The sequence below is a fragment of the Clupea harengus genome, chromosome 1 (assembly GCF_900700415.2).
Source record: "Clupea harengus chromosome 1, Ch_v2.0.2, whole genome shotgun sequence".
Classification (NCBI taxonomy): Eukaryota; Metazoa; Chordata; class Actinopteri; order Clupeiformes; family Clupeidae; genus Clupea; species Clupea harengus.
The window spans coordinates 8,552,851-8,575,407 of record NC_045152.1 but is presented as its reverse complement, the minus strand read 5'-3'; the positions used below and the strand labels follow the sequence as shown (position 1 = coordinate 8,575,407).

The 22,557-nt window shown below is 42.4% G+C and overlaps 3 protein-coding genes across 7 annotated transcripts in view; 2 read left to right on the top strand and 1 right to left on the bottom strand.

Annotated features, from left to right (window-relative positions):
- Positions 1-90: 90 nt before the first annotated feature.
- nudt1 (nudix (nucleoside diphosphate linked moiety X)-type motif 1) lies at positions 91-3,492 on the top strand. Of its 3 annotated transcripts, none has more exons than XM_031566480.2 (4): positions 91-322; positions 702-811; positions 2,364-2,509; positions 2,594-3,492. In XM_031566480.2, exons 2-4 carry the CDS (start codon positions 723-725, stop codon positions 2,767-2,769), a joined length of 411 nt encoding a protein of 136 aa, XP_031422340.1. In that variant the 5' UTR covers positions 91-322; positions 702-722; the 3' UTR covers positions 2,770-3,492. The 3 variants fall into 3 exon arrangements, with proteins under 3 accessions (XP_031422340.1, XP_031422324.1, XP_031422332.1); XM_031566464.2 differs by having other exon boundaries at positions 94-322; positions 654-811; XM_031566472.1 differs by lacking the exon at positions 91-322 and adding an exon at positions 329-432 and having other exon boundaries at positions 654-811.
- Positions 3,479-15,540, bottom strand: snx8a (sorting nexin 8a). Of its 3 annotated transcripts, none has more exons than XM_031566433.2 (13): positions 15,377-15,540; positions 13,695-13,822; positions 12,475-12,604; positions 10,494-10,684; positions 9,837-9,957; positions 9,409-9,545; positions 8,471-8,551; positions 8,200-8,360; positions 7,653-7,782; positions 7,459-7,527; positions 6,677-6,826; positions 5,815-5,964; positions 3,479-5,390 (listed from the first exon to the last, which is right to left on the bottom strand). In XM_031566433.2, the coding sequence occupies exons 1-13, from the start codon at positions 15,396-15,398 to the stop codon at positions 5,295-5,297; spliced, it is 1,566 nt and encodes a 521-aa protein (XP_031422293.1). In that variant the 5' UTR covers positions 15,399-15,540; the 3' UTR covers positions 3,479-5,294. The 3 variants fall into 3 exon arrangements, with proteins under 3 accessions (XP_031422293.1, XP_012672255.2, XP_031422307.1); XM_012816801.3 differs by having other exon boundaries at positions 3,479-5,387; positions 15,377-15,539; XM_031566447.2 differs by lacking the exon at positions 13,695-13,822 and having other exon boundaries at positions 15,377-15,539.
- Positions 15,541-16,591: 1,051 nt separating this feature from the next.
- The window catches only part of ttyh3a (tweety family member 3a), a 49,672-nt gene continuing 43,706 nt past the window's right edge, over positions 16,592-22,557 (top strand). The window contains exon 1 of the mRNA XM_031566423.2: positions 16,592-17,901. Within this exon, the coding sequence (XP_031422283.1) occupies positions 17,776-17,901 (126 nt within the window). The 5' untranslated portion in view covers positions 16,592-17,775. The remainder of the gene's footprint in view (positions 17,902-22,557) is intronic.

Sequence of the window (22,557 nt, the reverse complement as noted above, 5' to 3'; positions counted from 1 at the left end):
GTTCTTTATGCACATGATTTGTAAATTACTTGGTAATCGAGGTTACGAGATACGATTAGCCTAGTCGTTCACATTTAAGTGTAACACCACAAATCTCTAGTGGTCGTGATGGTCTTGAAGTACTTATATTTACGTGGTATTATGCGTCCACATTTTATATAGCTTGACAGGTTACGTTGGAAGTAATTTGCATCATGCCGCACTATACGCGCGGGAACAAAACTTGCTGATCTCTGTTATCGTACCGGTACAGTGACAACCAAAAGATTGGCGTTTTGAAGAAGACAATCAAAGTCTCACACAACTAGCTAATACCTTATCCGTGAGTTGACCTACTGCATTACTTAATGTGTTTTGCTGATAGTCACGTTAGGAATCCTAGGGGTCAGTAGGATATGCATAGCCACATGATACGAACTTCTGGATAGTAAGGTCAGTGGTAGCCTAATTGTCTTAAACAAGCACTTGTCTAAGATATTATCACATTTCGCCTGACCGCGATTGATATGGGACTAATATTTTAAGTTTATTATGATGAACTAGTGTGTGCACCCACAAATGACCAGCAGTTAACGTTAGATGTGTGCTCCTGTACAGGACTATTTACACATTCCATAAATCTGTATTTTGACAAACTGTTCCTGCTTTCCAAGAATGTCATGTTTACGTCAAAGCTATTGACCCTCGTCTTGGTGGTGCAGCCAGGGCGAGTATTACTGGGCATGAAGAAGAGGGGGTTCGGAGCAGGTAAATGGAATGGCTTTGGAGGAAAAGTGGAACATGGTGAAACCATTGAGCAAGCAGCCCGAAGGTGAGCATCTAATTTACCGTGAAACTGTTACTCCAGAATGTTTTGCTCAGCTTTCCTTTCAGTTGACAATGTTTCACAGTCTCAAAGTACTGTATGAACTCCAAAATGCACAAGAGATGTTGTAGGGTTGGTACCGGTAGGTTCTTCGAAGATGACCAATTGCGAGTGTTCTGTCATTTGGCTGCAAGCCTCTTATATGAAAAGCATACAGGCAGGAATCCCTGATGCCCACTAAGGGAACCGGGAGGCAGGTCTAGCTTTGACATAAAAACACGGACAGTGCACAGATAACAATAACTAACACTGGGGCTAACACACAGGCATTAATGCACAACACAACACACGGACGAAATGATAAGTCATGCATGCTGACACTGGACTCAAAAGGGAGGCATAAAACACAAGCATTTAGAACAAAGTCCCCCAAGTGTTGGGGAGGCTGCCGCTGTCGCTGAGAACACCCCAGTGGGGCCTCGGTAGCTTGGGGTAACGGAGTGGGGGCAGGAGGGGAAGCCTCAGTCTCTCTGTCCCTGTCCGGACAAGCCAAGGGTCAGTAGGGTGAACAGGAGCACTTTGAACTGCCAGAGACCATGGCCGATGGAGAAAGCGGTCTTGGGGCATGCCTCGGGCGTCAGCTCCACCTGGCACAAAAATGTAGGTGAACCGTCCCAGTACCCTAGGACCAGCAGCAGCGGCGAGCGGATCCTCGGGCTAGCGGCAGTGGTGTGGAGGACCCCTGGGCTGGCAGCAGTGCAGGAGTTTCCCCCTCGGCTGGCGGTGGTTGCGACTGCAGCGGTGCTAGCAATGCAGAGGCTTCCCCCGGGATGGTGGTGGCGATGAAACCGAGGACCCCTGGACTGGCAGCATCAATGTGGTAGCCCCTCTGGTCGGCAGCGGTGGTGTGGAGAGCCTCTGGCCTGATGGTTTCCTCTTTGCCAGCGGCTTGGAGTGCCACGGCTTCATTGCCCAGAAATAGCCTGGCTCCAGACATAACCACCATGGCTCCCCACCTGGCTAACAGATCCAGCCCAACGATGCATGGGTCCTGGATGTTAGCCAGCCAGAACGGGTGGTGGGCCGCTTCACCAGCAACTGTCATGCCGCGGTCTCAGCCCAGTTGTTCCAGGCAGCGATCATGGACGGACCAGGGAGATGGTGGCCTCCATGTCCACCAGGGCCCGGCAGGAGGTGCCTTTCAGGTCATGGTCTACATAAAGTCCATGCACTTGGCCTAGCTAGCTGGTCGAGTCACAGCTATTCACCTGTGAGGGAGGAAAAAGCATTTGAGGGCGGCAGTCCTGCTGTGCCACGCCCTGTTCAGTTTAATGGTATCTGGGGCATTGGGTTACGGGGTGCTGCTGCCTGTCAGAGGCATGGGGCGTGCTCTGCTTCGCTACCCCTTGCTTGTTACAATATTAATATGGTGAACTTTACTGTGATGGAGGAAGATGTTACTGATGTTACTGTTACTGTTAAGGTACTGATCAGTTTCAGATTGTTTTGTTCTTATTAGGTCCATTAACTACTGTGTATTATTTCTCTCTCTTGACAGGGAACTGTTGGAGGAAAGTGGGCTAACTGTGGACACATTGGATAAGCTAGGAAACATCAAATTTGAATTCATTGGAGAGACAGAACTATTAGACGTTCACATATTCAGAGCAGACTCCTTCCACGGAGAGCCAACGGAATCAGACGGTATAATCTTTATTGCAGTGTATCATAAATTACTAGAGGAAGGTTGTGGATTCCTTTTGAAGAAATCCCCATTTTGTCTTACAGAAATGAGGCCTCAGTGGTTTGACTGCGACAAAATTCCCTTCAGTCAGATGTGGGCAGATGATATTCTGTGGTTTCCCATGATGTTTCAGAAGAAGAAATTCCTTGGTTATTTCAAATTTCAGGGCCATGATTTGATTGTGGAACACAAGCTTGAAGAGGTAAATGAGGTTTCATGAAATGGCATTGTAAAGTACTCTGTCCTTTCTATTTTGTGCTGAATGAAAGACAGGGACCTAGAAGTGCTTTTGTGGTATGGGTTACAACAAGGATTTTGCAAAGATGTTTTTTTTTCTCTTTAAAGTTTTTTTTTTTATTATAATTATTACTATTATGACCTAAATTTAAGTGTAGAAAGTAAATTAAGTTGTCTGCCATCTTGATAAACAAAAGAATCCAATATTTTGTTTATTAGTGTGCTTTTCTTATCAGTATCTGTTGCTGCGGTTTTGTGTTGTGTAAAGTCAGAAATGTTTCTTGTTTCAACTGAATGAAGACCTACAGTGTATACCACATTGTCCTTACCATGATACTTAAATTAAGGCCTAAGCTGTGTTAAGATCAGTTGAAGGCTGTGAATACTTATATTGTGCCTTCAAGGTTGTGCCATTTATAAATACAACTCTTACTGTGGTTCCATGTTAAGAACCCCCTAGATATACAGTATATGCTTACAACACAGGACCAAGGGCTTAACAAAACCAAGAAAAAAAAACATACTGTATGGAGTGTTGTACCCCATCTGCTCACAAGACACTTCCTAATCCAGTTCATTTAAAACTAATATTTCATTTTTCATTCATGTTTTCTCAGCTGTTTCTGAGTAGCTGCTTTCATGTTAGAATTGATGTCTTTATAGAGAGTAAATAATGTTTGAATAAAGTCGACTAATTGCACATGTACATTTTATTAAGAGATTAAGTTTTGTTCTGAAGAAGGTTGATGCATATCTGGCGGTTCACAATGTTACAGAATTAAGTAATATTTTTCAGATTGCTGTAGGAAAGTAAACACAACAGCACTTTGTAAACATACATGTGTTTGTCTGTAATGGAGTGTGTTGTAAAATGTAAGCAAAGGACATTTTAGAGAAATGTAGGCTGCAGCAATAAATTGGCAACAGGAGAGAAAAAAAAACATACAATCATGAATACTAGCTCCAGTTGATAGGAATCAAACATTTCTGAAATGAACATAATATCATGAAACAAAATGACACGCCACCAAATCACAACTTCAACCTAAAACTACAACAACAAGACCAATCAGTGTTAGATTTTAAGGTATTTAATCTTGGCTAGACAAATATGTTAATATGTGCTAAGGCACGCTCAGCAGTGAAGATCAAGATCAACAATTAGCATACCTGAACACACTTTTATATCACTGCATTTGCAAATGTATCAAATGTCTCCTATTCTAAATGAACTGTGAACTGCGTCAGCACAGCTTTAGCTGGCCTGCTTGTCAATGATGCCAGTGAAATAAACAAGTTGCATCCAGTTGCATCCACATCAAGTGTTTCAACCTGAGACTTGAGCATCCATTGACCCTGAAAGCATCTGGTCTGATCTGTCCTGAAACAGTTCTTTGGCACTGCGCTTGGAAGGGAACTCTCGCTTTATACATGCTGTGAAGATGAACATGTGGGGAAAAATTAAGTGACTGCTTGAAACGCCTAGGCTCAGGCATAGCGACTACAAAAGTGGATTCACAGTGTTGAGGCGTCCTAGAATGTGCAACGCAGAAGAGGAAATAAGAAAAGTCCATTGATGGAAAACACGAGCGAGGAAATTAACAGCTATTCACACGGCTCTGGTCAACTGGTCTTACAAAGCTGTGAGAAAACAAACACAACTGTCAGCTTCATTCAACGGGGAACTTCAAACATAATTAGTTTAAGATAGAAATCAATTTCAATATAGATTGTGCTGAAACTTTGATGGAATGCTTAGAAATTGCCTAGAAACTTCTAATCTTTTCAAAGTTTTGTTTCTGTGCAAAAAAGGAAACAATCACAACACTGCCATCATCTGGTTCAAAGAAACTCATTAGCCATCTGTGGCACTGGCTCCAAAATATTGCACCTTCTATTGTTAGTGTATTTAAGGAGTCATAGTCTATACATTTACAGTAATGATGATTCTATTCTTCAACTAAGTGAACATGGAACATAATCCAGAATGATGCTAAATACACAACAATCTTTGCATTGAAAAAAATCACTTCATATCACACTGTGTTTTGGGAACATTAATACATCTGGTATTTTCAGGGGACACAAACATTTTGTTACCAGGTTAACATCCTGGAGAAAATCCCTTCTGTATCAGTAATACTTGTGTGCTATTACATTAAGACATCCTTCATGGGCTTTCAGATAGACAATATTTTAGTCGTGATGCACTGTGACCATCATGTCTTTGAAAACATCATTTGACAAGAGTGTCAGTGCTGGCTTCTTAAAAAATGTCCTTCCTTTTCCCCAAACACCTCTGTCTCCCTTTCCCTGGTACTCCTCGGCAGAGACCCATGAAGACACTTCCACTGATCATACACTGGGTTATTCATTTAGGTTAGCTAAGGCACAGGGCGTGAAGGAATGTAGTCTTTTCTTGAGTTAGTGCCCAAAAAACTTTGTTTTGTTTGCCACACCGAAGCACTGGCACAAGACGCTGGGCGCTGCCTATCTTCACACGTATCTCTACTTGGGTGAGAGTGGCGGAGACTGGAGACCATTGCTGCCCCCAAACAGGCAGGTCAGCTTTGGGTGGAGAGCGGTCCACACCTCGCCCATCTGGTTGGGAGTAGGAAGTGAGAGGGAGAAAAAAATAATAAGACTGGTATGCTTATCCTAATACAAGCCTGTTTAGTCTACAAACCACAGGTGCTCCATTCCATTCGTGTCATTGGATAAAAACGACCTACACAAATATACCACTGAAAACCTGGCCTACTCAGAACTACTTAAGGTAAATGTTTAAATGGGGTGCTGACTTAGATTGATAAAAGATTACATTGATATATTATACAAGTTGCATTATTAAACTGTGAAAATACCCATGGCAGGTCTTTGGTAGGTCTGTTTTAACCAGAGCTGTGGGTTGGCACACATCCAGCCAACAGTTAAATTCTTGGGGAACTGAGTCGCTGAGACAGACTTTGGCAATGCTACTGCAACCCCCTGCCATGTCAGTCACCGTAACGCAAGAAGAACGGCTTACCTCTCTGTGTCCTTGCACCTGGGAGTTCACTAAGGCCCCCAGAATATGAGAAGTGATGGGGAGGTACGTGAAGACTAGTTGGGTCTCCTGATGGAGGCAGAACAGGGAGAAGTAGTTCCTCAGCTCCATGGTCTGGATGGCATTCTCTTGCTGTAGGAGCGAAATAGAAAAGCAGTCCTGAAATGACCCATTCTCTTTCCCAGGCCAGGAGATGATCCTGCACAACGTTCAATTACACCTCTTATCCTCAGTCAAGTGGTGGTGCCAGTGGTTAAACATACTGCATGAATGGCAAGAGATTGTACAGCAGTCAGACAAAAGTGCATTAATGGTATGTGATCACACAGCCTTGTTGGATATAGATTATAGTTTTGTGAAATTTCACCCGCTGGAAAAGTACCAGAGCTCGAGAGAACTCGCACAGATCGTACAACTCAAGCACTTTAACTGAAACAGTTTATGCCCATCCAGTCAGCCTTTTGTAGGTATCTCATCAGATCCATGTGGGACTGGCGCACGCGCGTGATCAGAGAGAGTGCTGAGAGTGCTAGAAAGCCATCTGCTGTCTAATGGGTGCACACTTCTTTCATTGTGCTCATCAAGCGCAATACATGGGAATATACGGATCAGGTGTCCATTTGATGTTTATGTTGCACAATGAGTTCAGCTGCCGTCCTGCACAGTGTAATTTATGTGTGTGTGTGCGTGTGTTTAGGTGAGTGTGTGTGCATGTGTTTAGGTGTGTGTGTGTGTGTGCGTGTGCATGTGTTTAGGTGTGTGTGTGTGTGTGCGCGTTTAGGTTATTGTGTGTGGGCATGTGTTTAGGTGTGTGTGTGTGTGTGTGCGCTCAGACACTGCTCACCTGTACGATGCGTGACTCCAGCTGTTCCACTGACCCCTGCTCCTTGGGCTGCACAGTGGCGCTCATCATCTGTCTCTTCATCACGCTGTACCTCTGCAGCGCCCGCTGGTGCTCGTGCAGCACACCCTTCTCGTGCCGCTCGCACAGATCCTTATGGCCAAACCACCCACCAGACAGAACCAGAAGAGAAAGAACTAATTAGCTCTTTTAGGCAGAAAGTCAAAACTATTTTTTAAGGTAATTGGCGCAGCACATAGATATTTCAGTACTCCTCCTCTGTGCCGAAGAACGCAAGCTAAGTAGCTAGGCGTCCATTTTATGAATAATCATAATTTCATACTAGTTACTATACTGCAGCTTTTTTTCACGAATTTGACTCTGGAGGTCTTTTCTACTTAAAGCAGCATTCAGGGACATTACACCAGCAAAGCATATATGCATGATTTTAATTACCTTTCCTAGAACTTCTTTAAATTATGTATGGTCCAGATGCAAACCTCTCTAAAAGAAATTGTCCTCGGAGGTGAAAATTACAGATTAAAAAAGGTAGTACACCTGGGTACTACTGCATGTGTCAAAAATGTGGTCTTCTGAAGAGTGGTAATTAACCCACCTTAAGCAGATGGTAGAGAATTAATATGTGAACTCAGCTGGGCTCAGTGCACAGCTGGGCTGAATCACAGCAGGCGCTCAACAACGGCATAAAAAAATATATAAAAAGACTAAAAATCACCTCTCTGCAGAGTCCTTCAAAATCTCCCGTCTTTGTCACGCAGACTTACTTTGTATGACTGAAGCAAATCCAGGAAGATGTTCAGTTTTTCCACCACGTCATCCTCCTCTCTCCTTCCCTTTATTAAAAAGAAAGTGAGATGAGAAAGAAAATAAAAAAGAAGTCATTTTGGGGCAGAATCCCTCAGAATCCTTCCACTGGGGTATTCTACACGCGAGCTGCTGGTGGTGGTCGGCCCTTTACCTGCTGCACGGCTTTGTCAGCAAGCACCCCAAACTCCACCGACAGGCCTTTGAGGGACTGTCTAAGGGACCCCCATGTGCTTTGGGACGACGCCATGGGAGGTATGGGAGAGCTATCCGTCCCCAAAGTACTGAAACAGACAAATGACATATTGGAGTCTATAACTAATTGGACACATGTGGCGGAAAGTATTTCTGGAGAGAAAGGAGAAAAAAAAAACAAGACTCAAACACTATTATGCACTGGGCATTTTCATGCTTTGTTTAGATGAGATAGACACATTCACTGGCTACTCAGCTCCTCCCTGTGCTGTCCAAAAGCAAAAAAGGGAGAAGAAAAATGCTGGGGAATCTATTCTGGGTGACGTGGAATGATTCCAAAGGAGGGATGTCAATTTCATATGCAAAGTCCTCCAAAAAGAGCTTTAAAAGTAGGTTACCTCTTTTTTTTGCAGCCAAGCTGCATAAATGCTGTAAAAATAAACGTGACCAGTTTGCACAATTCAACCTCAGAAAAATCCAAGCCTTGTTGTTAGTCTGACTGGTACCTGAGCTCTTTCCCAAACATGAGCAGATCTGTGGCGTTTTCCTTGGAGCGCTCGGCCATCTTCTCTGCCCGATCACGCAGCTTGTGGAAGCTATTGTGGATATTTTTGATCAGCTCTCTGCTGGAGGAAAACTGGGCCTGGATGTCAGCCGGAAGATACTCCTACAGACAGCACAGACACGGGATAGTAATCACTGGGAATGCCGGATCAGCTGCTTGAAAATGTATCATGACAGTGACATCTCTTGAAAGAGATACTGAATGAAGCAAACCTTTGCTTGAGTCGCAAGTCTGCAGGTTAAAAACTCATCCCCCATTTTCTTGAACGCATCACGCAGTTTGGTTTGGACATCCTACAAGGACAAAAAAAAAGAAAACAACAGTCAGACACACTAGCTACTCTTTGCCTTGGATCAGCTTACTCAGACATCATAGCAACAATGTCAAGCCAACATTCACACATTACATAAGCTGCTGTGATACTTTCTTCAGGATATGTAAAATAGTTGCACTTAAAAGGTGAGTCCACGATTTGTAATCCAATACACTATTTGTCTACTTTTTGTATTTCTCCTCATGGACCTCTAGCTGTCCATTCACTCTGTGCGCTCAAAAAACCTGCAGTGTTTGTACTTAGTCTTAGTTCTGTAAACAGGAAATGAACTTGGTGGCTCGGACCAGGCTCGGACAATTCCAGCCAATTAACACATTGTTTCAGGATCACAGAGGGAAAGAGTGTCATTTGATTGGCGGTTGAGATCAAATACTAACAACCTTTTGCCAACATGATGGACTCTGCCTTTAAAACCTGAGAGCAATCATTAAAATAAGTCCACTGAGATTTTATTTTCACTACATTTTATTTGATAATACTGCTTGCCAATTATTTTGCAGGGAGGGAGTCCAACAGTTTTACAGAAGAGGGTTAAAGCAGCTTTATAATTCATAAGAGCAAATCAGAGGCTCTTTACACTAACAAAAGTAAGTTCATTTTGTGTTACCAATGCAATCAAAACAGCAACATTATGCTGCATTTTATCTGTTGTGTAATATTTCATCTTTTTACATTAATCAATCTGACAAAAGTCTACAGCTCAGTAGATATGTCCAGATGTGTCTGGCTGGGGCCAGATTCTCTGACAAATGAAAAACCCAGAGAGAATTGGTTTTCCATCTCAGCTGGAGGGAGAAAGGGCAAAAGGGCACACACCGAACCATTGAAGGTCAGGAAGGTCTTCAGCAGCTCATCCTCCGAGAAGAATGGGTGCCGTGCCACCAGGTTGATGAACCTCGCCAGGGCACGCCGTCTGCCCTCGATGAACTCCCCCCCCGACGTGGAGGTCAAGACTGCCGGGAAGGGTCAGTGGAAGAGACAGAGCTTTAACTTGACTCAAATAAGTGGACAGCAGCAGAGAAACTTCTTCTCTAGCAGCCCATGGGGTTTAGCACAGCTAGAGAATTACAATCTTGTGTTCCCCTTCTCCTGCGGGAGCCTCCATAAAAAGCCTTGGACAAGAAGCCGCAAACCGGAGTGGGAGATTTTATATATGTCAAAACGTGAGGACTAAAATACTGTAATCTGTGGGTTTGATTATATGCCTTCGCTCCCTGTTGTTTTTGACAGCCGTGAGGTCATACCTCCTTTAAGCATCCTCTTGGGTGGTAGAGCAGGCACCATTCTGTAGGCAAACCTCTGCAGCATGAGTTCGTGGAAGACGTCGAAGTCACTGTAGCGACGGTAGACTGATATTTTGAAGCGCTGAAAGGGTACAAATCGCCAGTCACATGCCATGAACCACAGTCTGTCAACATTGCACTTGGCTGTGGTTTCTGCTGTGGAGACAGCTACACACACACACACACACACACACACACACACCAGAGTCTGCTACATGTTAGTATTTGCGCTTTGATTTTGAACGCTCAGTGCACAGAAACAACAAAATGCCTGTTTTGCCAAGGCTATGGTCTCCACATTCTTGGAACACACATTTCATTTGGTACATTAGCTTCCCACCGTGCCAGTCTAGGACATTTCAAAACATTTCACAGATGCTAGGAAATAAAGGGGAAGCTCTGCAGAGGCCAGAAACTCCCTAAAACTCTTGGGGCTTTCTGCCATAAACGCAGACGACAAGAGTAATAAATATGCAGAACAGCTAGTTTCACTACACCAAAATTTGCCATCTACACCCACATTTGCCATCTCAAGTAACATTACATTTACCTCATGCGCTGTTGTACAGTTAAGATTATTCATTTTCTCTGTTCTGTAGTTTATGCGATTGTTCTTACCTGGCTGGTGACCTGATACTCCACATGTTTGAGGAAAAGGCCCTTCTTCTCTGGGATGATCTCAATCTGTATGGTGTCCTTTCCCAACAGTTTGGTCAACGTCTGTGAAACAGTCAGGGGGTCCTCTTGAGTGGGCTGCATCTTCAGGGATCTCAGGTCCTTTGGATCACCCAGTGTGGGTTTAGGAAATTCTGTCCAGAGCAAAATATGACAATGAGTTAGACATAAATATGACACAACAAAAACATTCAACATAGTCCCATTACCTGAAGAAGTGTGATCGCTGAGAACTGACCCTTTGAGGGTCATGCATAAATTACATCATACTGAATCAGTAAAGCCAAACAACAAAATCACAAACAATAGCAAGGCCAAAAGCTGACCAACAAATGGTTTACAGCATAATGTTAGTCAGCGGCTGTGAAATGAAGTCTTACTTCGACAGCACTCTTTGACTCTGATGACAGATATAACTTTCCCACAACATAACATCCAGCACTCCCTCCCTTTTCTAAGCCAGTTACTTTTTCGGATTTTCTGAAACAGGAACACATTTCTGTTCCTGATTCACACGGGAAATCTACTCATCAATGGATGTAATTACACTCGTTTTTGTCAACTGGCCAAAATGGCCTTTTATTGTAAAATTACATTTACAATAGGAAAAAACAAACAGGATCACTCTATAAATACATAGGATTATCGAAGGGCCCACTCCAGCACTACACGGTAGGCCAATCAGCATGGGCACTTAATGAGTTGCTACATCATAGCATAGACCAGAAGAAGAAAAAGATCAAACACTGACTCAAATTATTACAAATAGTAATAATAAGTTAGTGAGATAAACAGATACAAGTGTATCTCTGTAGGGATCCTTTCCAAATAGTAAGACCCTTATGATAACATTTACAAGCCTGTCAATGGCTAAAACAAGCGGTTTCCTTTACGTGCATGCTTACTCCATAGGATTCCACTGTATAGCCATTTTGTGATTGCCAATTTTAGCCTTCTATCACAATACTGGACAGAATTTGATCGTTTTTGACCCTAGTAAAATAGAAATGTAATGGAATAATTACAATGCAACATGGGCTGTGTATTATGAGGTGTTTTTCAACAACAGAAAACTAACTCTGGTAGTCACAAGTTCACAGACAGTAGCACTCAAAGTTTTCATTTAACAGACAACATTAAAAATCCAGGGCGAAGTCCAGACTCTCTTAAGATCATTTGTGGCTAACCATTCAGATTTTTGGAAAGAGGTCAAGTCCAAAATGAGACATGAAATATGATGAACAGGAAATGTGTTCAGAGAGAGAGAGAGAGAGAGAGCGCATGACACAACAATTTCCCAGCACATAACGCTACCATGTTGGCTGCACCTGTAACAACAGAGGCCTAGAGTAATCCTATGAGTTTAGAGACAGGGCTTTCAGGCATATGCTCTTAAAACAGTGCATCTCTTCAAACATAATGGGAGTGGAAGAGAGGGGGAAGAACTTTGACTTCTGACTCACTTTTTAAATACCTCAGCGTGACCAGTAAAATGATATTGTGTCAGAAGAAGTATCATTTACAATAGAGAATACAAGTCTCAAGCAGTGCCAAAAGCATTTTGAAACATTTCTGCTGAGAAACACAAAGTCAGATTGTAAAAGGCCGAGTTGGCACTTCTTAAATTACATTTTCTCACAAGGGGTGGGAAAACATGGAAAAGACCAGAACATACAAAAGACCTCTTGAGAAATTCATTCCCCACAGTGAACAAATAATATGTGTCGTACCTATAAGACCACCTCCCAGTTAATGTATAAAGAAACTGTGTGAAATAATGACCCAATGCAAGTCAACCTCATGACTTCGGATTTTACAACCATGGGTCATTCACCCATCAACTTCCCAGAAGACAAGGCCATTTGTTGAACTTGGCTTTTACTAGGTGAGGAGTCATATGACAATAGTAATAATTCTGGCTTACCTTGAATGCAGTTCTCCAACAGCTTAGGACTTGGCTGTTTGCCTTGCTGAGCCAGGGCAATCAATGCCAGGCCTTTATAAAGTGATAACTTACTGAGGAAACCATCACTGTTTTCCACATGATCAGCAATCTGGATAGCAAAACACAAACATAAACAACCGTTAGACATCATCTCTAAGTGCATGAAACTTTCAGAGTTCCATTAAGGCCTAAACCTTTTGAATTTAGTTCATGAGGCTTCTTAAACTTTGCCTTTATTTTAGCTTGATCCAACATAACCTTGATTCAAATGGGTGACCAAATGTTGCGGGTCATTTATTGGCCTGTTTCACCCCGTCAACAGAACAGTTCCTCGACATCTGAATCATAATATTAGACAATTTCTACTGAATTCACATTATAGAACAAGCTAATACAATACACTACATAGTGTGTAGTGTATTGAGAACCTGTGCATTATACTTCCCCACATTAAAGTCAAGGAAATTAAGGGACTTTCTATATGGAATTCCACACAGAAAGCTTGGTAAACTATAACAACATCACAATGTAAACCACAAGCTGTAATCAGTGTTTGTGTGTGGGTGTGGGTGTCTGCGAGACACCAAATTGATAATACCCAGAAGCATAAAAACAGTCTAAAACATGCCCAATATCTATTTGAAATAGCTTTTATTACACTGATGATAATCATGAGGAAGCACACTTACTTCCACAACAGCTTGTTAACGAGGGTAAACAAAACAGTGCTGAAAGTCACATGTGACCTGCTGTTCATCACCCTCCAAGTAGATGAACACATTTAATTTAACAGAGCAATTACTTCTTAACAAGTGGTCGGAACAGTGGGTCCACACTCATTCCCTCTGGATTTGTCTTTAACTTCCCCCCAAAGAATGGTATTGTGATTGGCCCTGTTTATTGTTTTCCTTTGGAATTCTATGCGTCAGGGGAAAGGGATATCCTGCTATACACTCCATGACTAGTCCTGAACTAGTAATGAAATTCCAGAGCAGAACAGCCTTTAAAACCCAATTACACTGCTACTGGGTTAGCCTCTGACCCTGGGATGAGTCTAGCCCCTGATCTAGAAGGGAACTGGATCTAGGATCATCATACTGTGGGTGAAAGAGTTTAAATACATTGCCAGTTGATTTGCGATGTTGACTGGAGTGATCTATCTATCTGTGACTGTGCATGGGCTGCACGGTTGGGCTCACCTGTGTCTGCACAGCACCAGGGAGGTCTGTTCTGCTAAGGAGCCGCTGAAAAACCTGCACCTGCACTCGCTCGTCTGCTCGGCCGCTAATGGCATGATACACCTCCCTGTAGTACGAAGGGACTGACCCTGAGGTAGGAGGAACAACATGACATCAGGCTATGACAAGGACAGAGACTCACTCAATTTGCCTGCTCCATCTAAATGATCACCTTCCTGTCTAAATAACCTTTTGTGCATGTGTCATTCTTAAAGTTTAAAACTAAACATGTTTTATTTTTTTTTAACTAAACATGGTTGCCTCTTAAGCATGACACTTTGAGTTTGGATGTATGTTGCAGTGTTTAACTAAATGCAAGAACGTAGATGGATGCTTTCTGCACATTTTAACTTTTATATCAGGTGTATTCCCTATTGGACTGCATGAGTGTGACTTTCACAGACGTAGCTCCTATAGCTACATTCCAGATTCAAAAATGTGCAAAGTAGAGAGAGTAAACAAATAATAAGAACAAGGTATCCCCAAACCTCCAAGACAGCAAGCATGTGCAAAACAGACCTCAACAAAAACTTAAGTGAATGACCCCTGTCCTAAAACAGGAAACACTGCATTTTCCTCAGTCAGCACAACATATCCCCACCAGGAGGTCGGTGCATGGCTCGCATGATGGACAACAGACCAGCACTGATCAGGGCATTTTTCTCATAACCCCATGGGATAACAGCTCCTCTAATGACAAAAATATGGATACCAGTCAAATCACTACATCGGGGGCCTAGTTATGTACAATGACAAAGTTAGGGATTTCCTGGATCTGATCAACCATTAGTCTAAACAATGTCCTACCATGGCCTGTCTATGAATTTTAACATTTGTTACGAAGAGCAGTGGTTACGCAACCGTCTCTTCTTCGCCGAATGTTTTCATTGAGACCCTATGCGTGACAATAAAGCCATAATAATTAACATGGGAACACATGACAAAACAACGTGGTTTTGGAAAAACTTTGCCATGAAAAACAAAAAAAATAAACTAGAATCTTTGACACACTCTCGGCAAACTTTCTGAATTAACAATTCTACAGTTCTTGGTGAAAGTCCTCAGTGTTCTCTGGCGTTGCTTAATTGGTATGCATTCCCGGTTCTGAGTTGCTTTTGGTTCTCACATAAAGACACCATTTTGGCAATAGTTATATATTCAGTTACACAGACAAATGCCACAGTTGCGCTCAATAAAGCTCACGTCTACATTTGACAATCGCTCATGATTAACCCTACGCTGGGTTTAGCATATTGGCGGAAAGTGCAGTCCAAAACAGGTGAAACCTGTGGAGCAGCTTCATCTCATTATAAATCGATAGTGTAGTATAAAGCCAAAGCGTAGTCTTCGTGTCAGTGACAGTTCAGAGACATACACATTACTGTGCTCACGCTAACACAATGCATGAATGAATATCTCTGTAGCGATTTCTACGTCTGTTTTGCATTGATAGTTAGGCTACGTTCGCATGTGACACTTCGGTATGAGCTACCTGCTTGTGTGAATGTTACATCAGCCCAACAAACAACATAGAAGGACTGTTTGTTGGTCGCCAACAGTTTACTTACCAAATATTCTGCTAAAACTAAAAGTTTGAAACGGTGAATAATTACAGATTCAAATTACATTCACTTGATCATTACCTTCATTTATCTCGCCTTCCATAGTTCAGATTGTCATGTGAGTACGACAGCACCTCCATGTGATTTCCTGGAGAAAATAAAAGGAATTTCCCATTCCTTAAAGTTGTAGCGGACTAAGAAACAGGGAACAGTTTGTCTCTGCATGGGAGAACAGTGGGTGGAGTTTACCCTTGCATCTAGCACTTTCCTTGATTTGAACCTTGCAGCCTCAAAATATTTCTGAAATGTATAAGACTACTGCTGATACATCTCCTAACGATTATTTTGTAAATGCGGCATTTTATAAACTCAATAAATATACCCCCCCTACATTGTTTGTCCTGACACATCCTTCAATAAAACATTTCAGGTGTGAAATTATGAGTGTAGACATTCTACATTAAGTAAAGTTAATACAAAAATAGAAAAAATAATAAAAAGTTTGATTGAGGGTTTATATAAAAATAGCCTTTTAACAGATAATATAGTCTATTTTCAATTTAAAAAGGGAGTTACTTTTGAGGGCCATATTAAAACGTTGGGGTCTTAAATGGTCTCAGGGGCAAATCAAGATGGGTAAACAATGAACAGGGATTTATTTCCAGGAGTTTGCAGTGATCAGTCGCTTAAGCAAGCCAGGACAATGAGGAGCAAATTTGAAAAGAAAACAAAATGTTTAGATAATCAAAGAGTATGGTAGAGCGGCTTTATGGGATTTCTTTGTTTGAATGACAAATAAATAAAAAGCTTATACTTAAGAACTTTCAAATGCTCAAGGTTTTGATTTAATTTATATTCAAAGGCAGGGGTAAGCATTTGTTACCTATTAATAGATTACTAATCTATTTAATTTAATAAAATTTTGTAGCTGTGCATAAATAAGAGGAATATCATACAAGGCCTAAAAGGCATATACCACCAAACACCATATTGAGGTTACCACACATCAAGTATCTGACACACTGACCAAGTATAGGCCTGCAGTTTATAAATCCATGGGCATGTATAACTAGCCTAATTACATGTAATACAAATAGATGAACGCAAATCAGGGCTCATATAAATAGGCCTAGTGTTATTTCAAAATAGTAGGCTATATGTAAGGCATAGGCTACTATGGTCAGGTTATGAGAAGAGTAAAATGGTTCTCAATTATTATACTGGCAAATCGTTACATTCATACGTTTAGTCAGCAGATGTCGCTGTAAGGCAGTACATTTTCTAGGTTACCCATTTGGTGTGAATACACTGACGCTGAGATTGACAAGGGGACGGCTTGAAGGCATTGCTTGGTGGAGTTTGCCTTGAGCTGAATCAGCTGTAGATAGCTGGTCGGTGTTGTCTTCACTGTTTGGGAGTTCTCTGACTGTAAACCGATTCATTGGCGAACACCGGACAGAACAAAGGACGTCGATTCAAGATACGGACTCGGTGTTTGGGGCGACCTAGAAAACTAGCTAGCTAGTGGTATCTGTGCGAGCGATCACCAGGTATAGAACATAACCGATAGGCATGAGGGGATCTCGGTAATCAACAGGATTGGAAGTTAAAGAAATTACAGAGAGAAGAGCAACAAGGACCTCACTCAAGTGGTCAGCTGCCTCGGGAGGACAAATTGAAAGTGTCTAGATAAACTGGACGTTACATAGTAGATTAAGAAGCGGAATAAAACACCAGCCAAAATGAGGAAGTCGAGGCATTACGGATCTTGATAGTTACGGCTGCCTCTCACAACAATAGGCAGCTAGCTAACAGCCAAGGTAGCAAGCTAGCTGTCCTTGCACTACGTCATCGCTGTCTCTCCACAGAGAAAGCTGGTTAGCTAGCTTAATTGCAGGGAAACGGTGGCAGTGGTATTTTAGCTTGCCAAGGCAGACTGTGGTGTTAGAAGTGTGTAGCCTACCGGTAAACTTAGAATAATGAGGTTTACATAAAATCTTCAGGTACATAGGGATCAGCTGGCTCCATAGAGCTTGTTTACCTTGGAGGCGGGAGGTAGTACGAGTCAGACCCAGGGCATCAACCTTAGTTTAGAGCCAGCTAAAATAGCTAACAATGTGAATTAGCTAGCCAACGCTAGATTTATTACACGGGTGCAGTAGTTGACATTTGTAGCTTGCTAGCCGATCGCTAACAAGGAAAACCATGAACCAGGCATGTTCTCTTTAACGTTTCTGCTCTAGACATTTGCCTCATTTTAATAATTAGATACATAGTATTCTCCACATCTAGAAACACAGTGTTACAATTGTGTCTAGATTTTATTTTGCCAACCAACACCAGAGAACGCTGAGTCCTAACACGTTCTACACGTTATCCAGCGTAGGTCTGGTACTGAACATAGTGCTAGACTAAACACTTCCTCGACGCTTGCCAACTCGTTTATTTTCTGAGTCTGTATCATTTTCGGAACAATCATTATGGCAGCCGTCGTGAACTATTCTCCGCCTTGGTGGGTTAATTTGCTTCACCGAATCCCTCACTTCAATCTACAGTTCGAGCAAACTAGCAGTGATTTTCGTCCCGAGGACTCCTCATACCAACAGGTAAGTCGAAGATGACTCTATTCTGTCTATTCAGATGTTACATCTTGCTCATGCCTATTAACACAGCTAGGATATTTTGGTGATGAACTCAGTGATACTCAAAACAACTTTACACCAAGTACATTACATCTCTTTTGTAGTTTGTCTTGATGTGAAGTGGAACTCCAACTTTTTCTGCTGCTGTAGCCGATGTACAATGTAATTGTTTACCAGTTGGTTTATTAATCTGAGTTGCACCTTTGTGATCACACAATCGCCCATAGGAAATGGAGAGCACTTTTGTATGTTGTGGCATACTTTCAAGAAGTATCCTAGTGTTGAATGAATAAGAAACATTACCCAACTTTGAACATTTTAATTACTCATTCAACCCTTTCAATTACTCAATTATAAGGGTAAGAGATAGGTTGGTATTTCTACAGTCAGTTTTGGGTGGGACACTGTTGGCTGAAAAGGGATTCAGAACACCGGACTGAAGACTTTAAAAAACAGGTTGATGTTTGTGGACATCAGACCTAGCAGTACACTGCCAATGCCAATACGCTGCCCATCAAAGTCCACCTAGGCGACGTGTTTTATTCTGCAAAGGCCCACCGGTTGTGATGAGATCCAAATAACCTTTGTACCACAAGATTGTGGCTTTAATTAGGGCTATACCTATCAGCTTGCTGTATAATTCGTTATTTGGCTATCAGTTGTACAAACTTCAGAATCCTTTGTTCTGTGTCAGAATTAAGTAGGTGACATGCAGTCTGTTGTAAAGCCATGGAATGAGTAAGCTTGTTAGAGTGCTTTTGGTGAATAATGACACGGTCTGAAATCAAGGGTATCTCTTAATTATACACAGACATGGTTTATTCATGTGAACTTGTGCTGGTATCCAGTGAGATGCGGGCATGAAAGGCTTTCTCTTGCTTCTAATGGGCGTGGTAATAACTTTTTCGTGTTTGTTATTGGGTGTGGGGCATGTGGTTGCTTCTCACTCTCTTTGATGTTTGTGTGGTAAAGGAAGGGGAGGGTGTTGGTGCACGTGTCTGCATGGGAGCAGCCCAGCATAATTGGGTTAAATATCCCAATCAAGGGGATGGTTCACCCAGCTCATATATTCATACATGCATTAGGATAAACACATTAGCATATATGCAGCATAGATACATTATACTTAGAAGATTACATGAAACACACAAAATGGAATATGAATGATGCATATGAGATTGATAGCAATGCAAATGGAGAGAGCCAGCATTCAAAGTAGTGGTTAAAGAACAGCTGATAGTGGAGAAGTTGTGCGGCATGACATATCCTTTGCAGCCTAGGTCTATGGTAGCATAAATAAGGGATGCTGTATGCTGGTCCGACACCACTGTGAGGATGGTCTGGAGCTGATCATACCAACCGCTAGAGGCAACAGCAAGGGCAGCCCTTTCCACCAGAGGCTCTGCACTGAGTGCTGGACCTCCGCACACCATCCCTAACCTTGGGTAGTAATAAAGAGGAATGTCTTAGGTCTAGACTTAAAAGTAGAGAGTATCTCTTGCCTGGTGGCCCATGCTGAATATCTTTGAGGATGAGTGTCATCTTTGAGTGATCCTATTTTTACTTCATTATTTTGGGTCGGAGCTAAACATTACAAAGATGTGATCTCAAATTGTAATTGACCACTTCTGCTGTGTTCCATGTCCTTGTAGGAAAAAGAACATTGTTGTCACCAATGTTCTCCTTTTGCACTCTTTTTATAGACGATATATGAGAAATGCCTAGAGCAAACACAGCTGCTGGTCCTGCTTGTGTTTTAATTACTGGAACATATTGGGAGAGCAGCCATTCATAGCTTCAAAGCGGAAGTTGTCGGGGGCCATCTAAGTTGTCAGGTCACTTAAACGGTGGTGTGAAACCTTTAAAAGGATGTTTGTACCCATTCATTTGCTCTTTAGCCCCTGGAACACTCAACTCAGAGCATGGGAAACAAGCAATAAGTCAAACTAAGGAGCCCTAGCTGAAACTATATTCAGAGTGCCTTTCATGTGTGATCATACTACCAATCATTTAGCCTGGATACCAGACTGAACTTAGCCCCGCCCACACATTTTTTGGTTGGGAAGTTCGGTCTGGCATTACTCCATTGAGGAGAAATTATCTGCGGACAGACATTGCCGTACCAATCAAATTGTCAAGGCGGGCTTTATACGATGATGGACATATGATCAACCGTAACGTAATCAACCACGTCACCAAAGAGCTTTTGGGGTGAATTCGTTTTCAACAAACATGGCTGCCATTGGAGAGCTGAAGTGGTGATTCGAGTCTGTTTTAGAAGACATTGACAGCACATTCATTTTGAAAGAGGAACAGAGAAACGCGATCAAGGCATTTGTCGATCGAAAAGATGTTTTTGCCGTCCTTCCTACGGGATCCGGTAAAAGTTTAAAGTATCAGCTGGCCCCATGGTCTACGTTATGGTCATACTACGTTGCTCTGATTGGTTCTAGATATATCCAATTGAGCGAAGAGGCATTTTTTTTCCTGGTTCGGTTGAAACACGCCCCATAATCACAGCCCATTGGAGCGGTATCAGACTCATATTCTGACTAGAATTATGAGTATGACATCGTCAGGCTACCAATCTGTAGTAATGAAGATAGATTCAACTTTTGGGTGCTAAAATTAAAATGTTGATTTCATTGTTAATAATTCAATTATGTAGCTCTATTGCATAAAGTTGCTATGTAAATAATTCTATTGGAGTAGAAAGGTCGGAGAGGCTTCCGAGGCCTTTTTTTTTTTTACCAAGATCACACATCTGGCTGTGGATACGCACTGAATTGTGGAGGAGGATTTGAGAGACATGCAAAGAAATCTGCCCCATAAAACATGCAACATCCTTACAGAACTGGATGCTTTTTGGCTTCATTAAATTAATATCTTACCCACCAAGAGAAAAAGCTAAGACTGGATCAGTTTTTGTCAGTAGCCAGTGGATGAAATGACACACACTGCACATAGCATGTGACAAGAGTTGTCTGAACTGGTCAAGCTCAGTAGGCTCTTGCATAGCAAGGAACGAAGATGCTGGAACCAGCTCTCTGTTGCGCTCTCCGATGCTATCACTTACACAGAGGTTACACAGCCAGAACAAAAATAAGAGGGTTTTACCCGCTGGCACTTGATGGCCCATCAGGGAGAAAGGAAGTACCGCCCGCCAACACTTTGCTTTCTTGGCTGCAAAGCCTCAGATAACCTCTTAGTTGTAAGACTTCTGGCATCTGCCTTTAGTGACTGTGTTTAAAATGCTTGTTTTTGTTTTGTTTGTTTTTTAAACATATTTTAAGAGCGCAGGATGTCAGTGTCATGGTGTCTTTCATTTCTGATGCATCCTTATGCCTTATTAGCCTAATTATCCCTAATTGCCAAGACACTTTTTGTGGAATGTAGGTATGCTGACCCCTGTGAACCTGTGGTATTTCATACCTGAGTTGGCGTGGCCCAGTGTAAAGGGCTAAAGTTGAGCCTCTTAGGGATGATGACCGCCCCTGCTCTGGTTTAAAGACCCCTACCTCAAATGTATTTTAAGCACATTCTTATGACGGCATTCTGCGCAGGCAGGAAACCTGTCCCAGTCTTGTCCGTAGATCTGACTTATTGGAGTCTTTAATCAGCTACTAGTAATGAATAAGTATTGCCCTCATCATTGTTGGTTTGAATGAGGATTGACGTAACGGGGAATAGGCAGTCAGCTTTTATTTACAGATCTCTGCCCACTCTATGGGTATCGTCACAGTGACCGTTGCGAGATTCTGCCCTGTGGTCTGCTCTTTGGCTTTTTCAGTAGACAGTTTTTGTCTGAGGAAAGTGTGCCAGTGAGTAATTAGATGCTCTAAGGCAAAGATTAGAGCTGGCAGGCTGAGGCCCGGCTTTTTTAATTATGTCCCTTATGACCTAGTACCTTCCCACTGGATTTCCATATCCTCAATCCTTTTCCTTTCCCCTCTCTCACAATTGCTCTTTCTCTCTTTGTTGAGCGATTTGGTCTTGTTGTGATCATGGTCTTGGAACTCTCTTTCTTTCTGCCTCTCTCCTCTTCGCTCCCTCCTCTGGCTTCTCCCCCTGTAGCGTTCCTTCCCCCCATAACAGCGTCCTGACAGCTAGAGAGGCTGAGTGGCACAGCAGAAACTAGCATTACACAGTGTCCACTTGCATGCTTCACTCCTCATCGCCTGCCTTCTACTTCACTGGTGCTGGTGTTGAAGTGTTTTTGAACCAGGGAGGGGGGGGGGGGGGGGGGCAGGCAAGGTAACAGTCTGCACAGCTGACGAGGATGTGTGTGGTGGAGGGGCTAGGCCCCCCTGTTCTTTGCGGTGTGGCACTTGTTCAAGGGATCTAAAAAAGATTGAGCATGTCAGGTCAGGGATGTAAGGGTTAAGCCTCAGCAATACCCTCCCCTCTTCTCCTGATGCGCTTTATCACTAAACTTTGCCCCAATTTTCCCTTTTTGGCAAGTACCCGATCAACTGCCCAGTCTGCTTGTTTGAATAATCATTAAACTCTTAGATGTGAGCAATTTTTTTTCCCACGGCCCCAACACTACCTCACTTATCTCCACACCGGGTCAACTAAGTGGTCGATTGAGATGGTGACACTGAACAAGACTGAGAATGT

Coding starts and splice junctions, on each gene's coding strand:
- nudt1 (XM_031566464.2), top strand. CDS start 660: ATGTTTACGTCAAAGCTATTGACCCTCGTCTTGGTGGTGCAGCCAGGG. Junction 812..2,363: donor ATTGAGCAAGCAGCCCGAAG/GTGAGCATCTAA, acceptor CTCTCTTGACAG/GGAACTGTTGGAGGAAAGTG. Junction 2,510..2,593: donor AGAGCCAACGGAATCAGACG/GTATAATCTTTA, acceptor TTTGTCTTACAG/AAATGAGGCCTCAGTGGTTT.
- snx8a (XM_031566433.2), bottom strand. CDS start 15,398: ATGGAAGGCGAGATAAATGAAG. Junction 13,823..15,376: donor GGAAGGCGAGATAAATGAAG/GTAATGATCAAG, acceptor CTCCTACCTCAG/GGTCAGTCCCTTCGTACTAC. Junction 6,827..7,458: donor ATTTGCTTCAGTCATACAAA/GTAAGTCTGCGT, acceptor TTTGGCCATAAG/GATCTGTGCGAGCGGCACGA.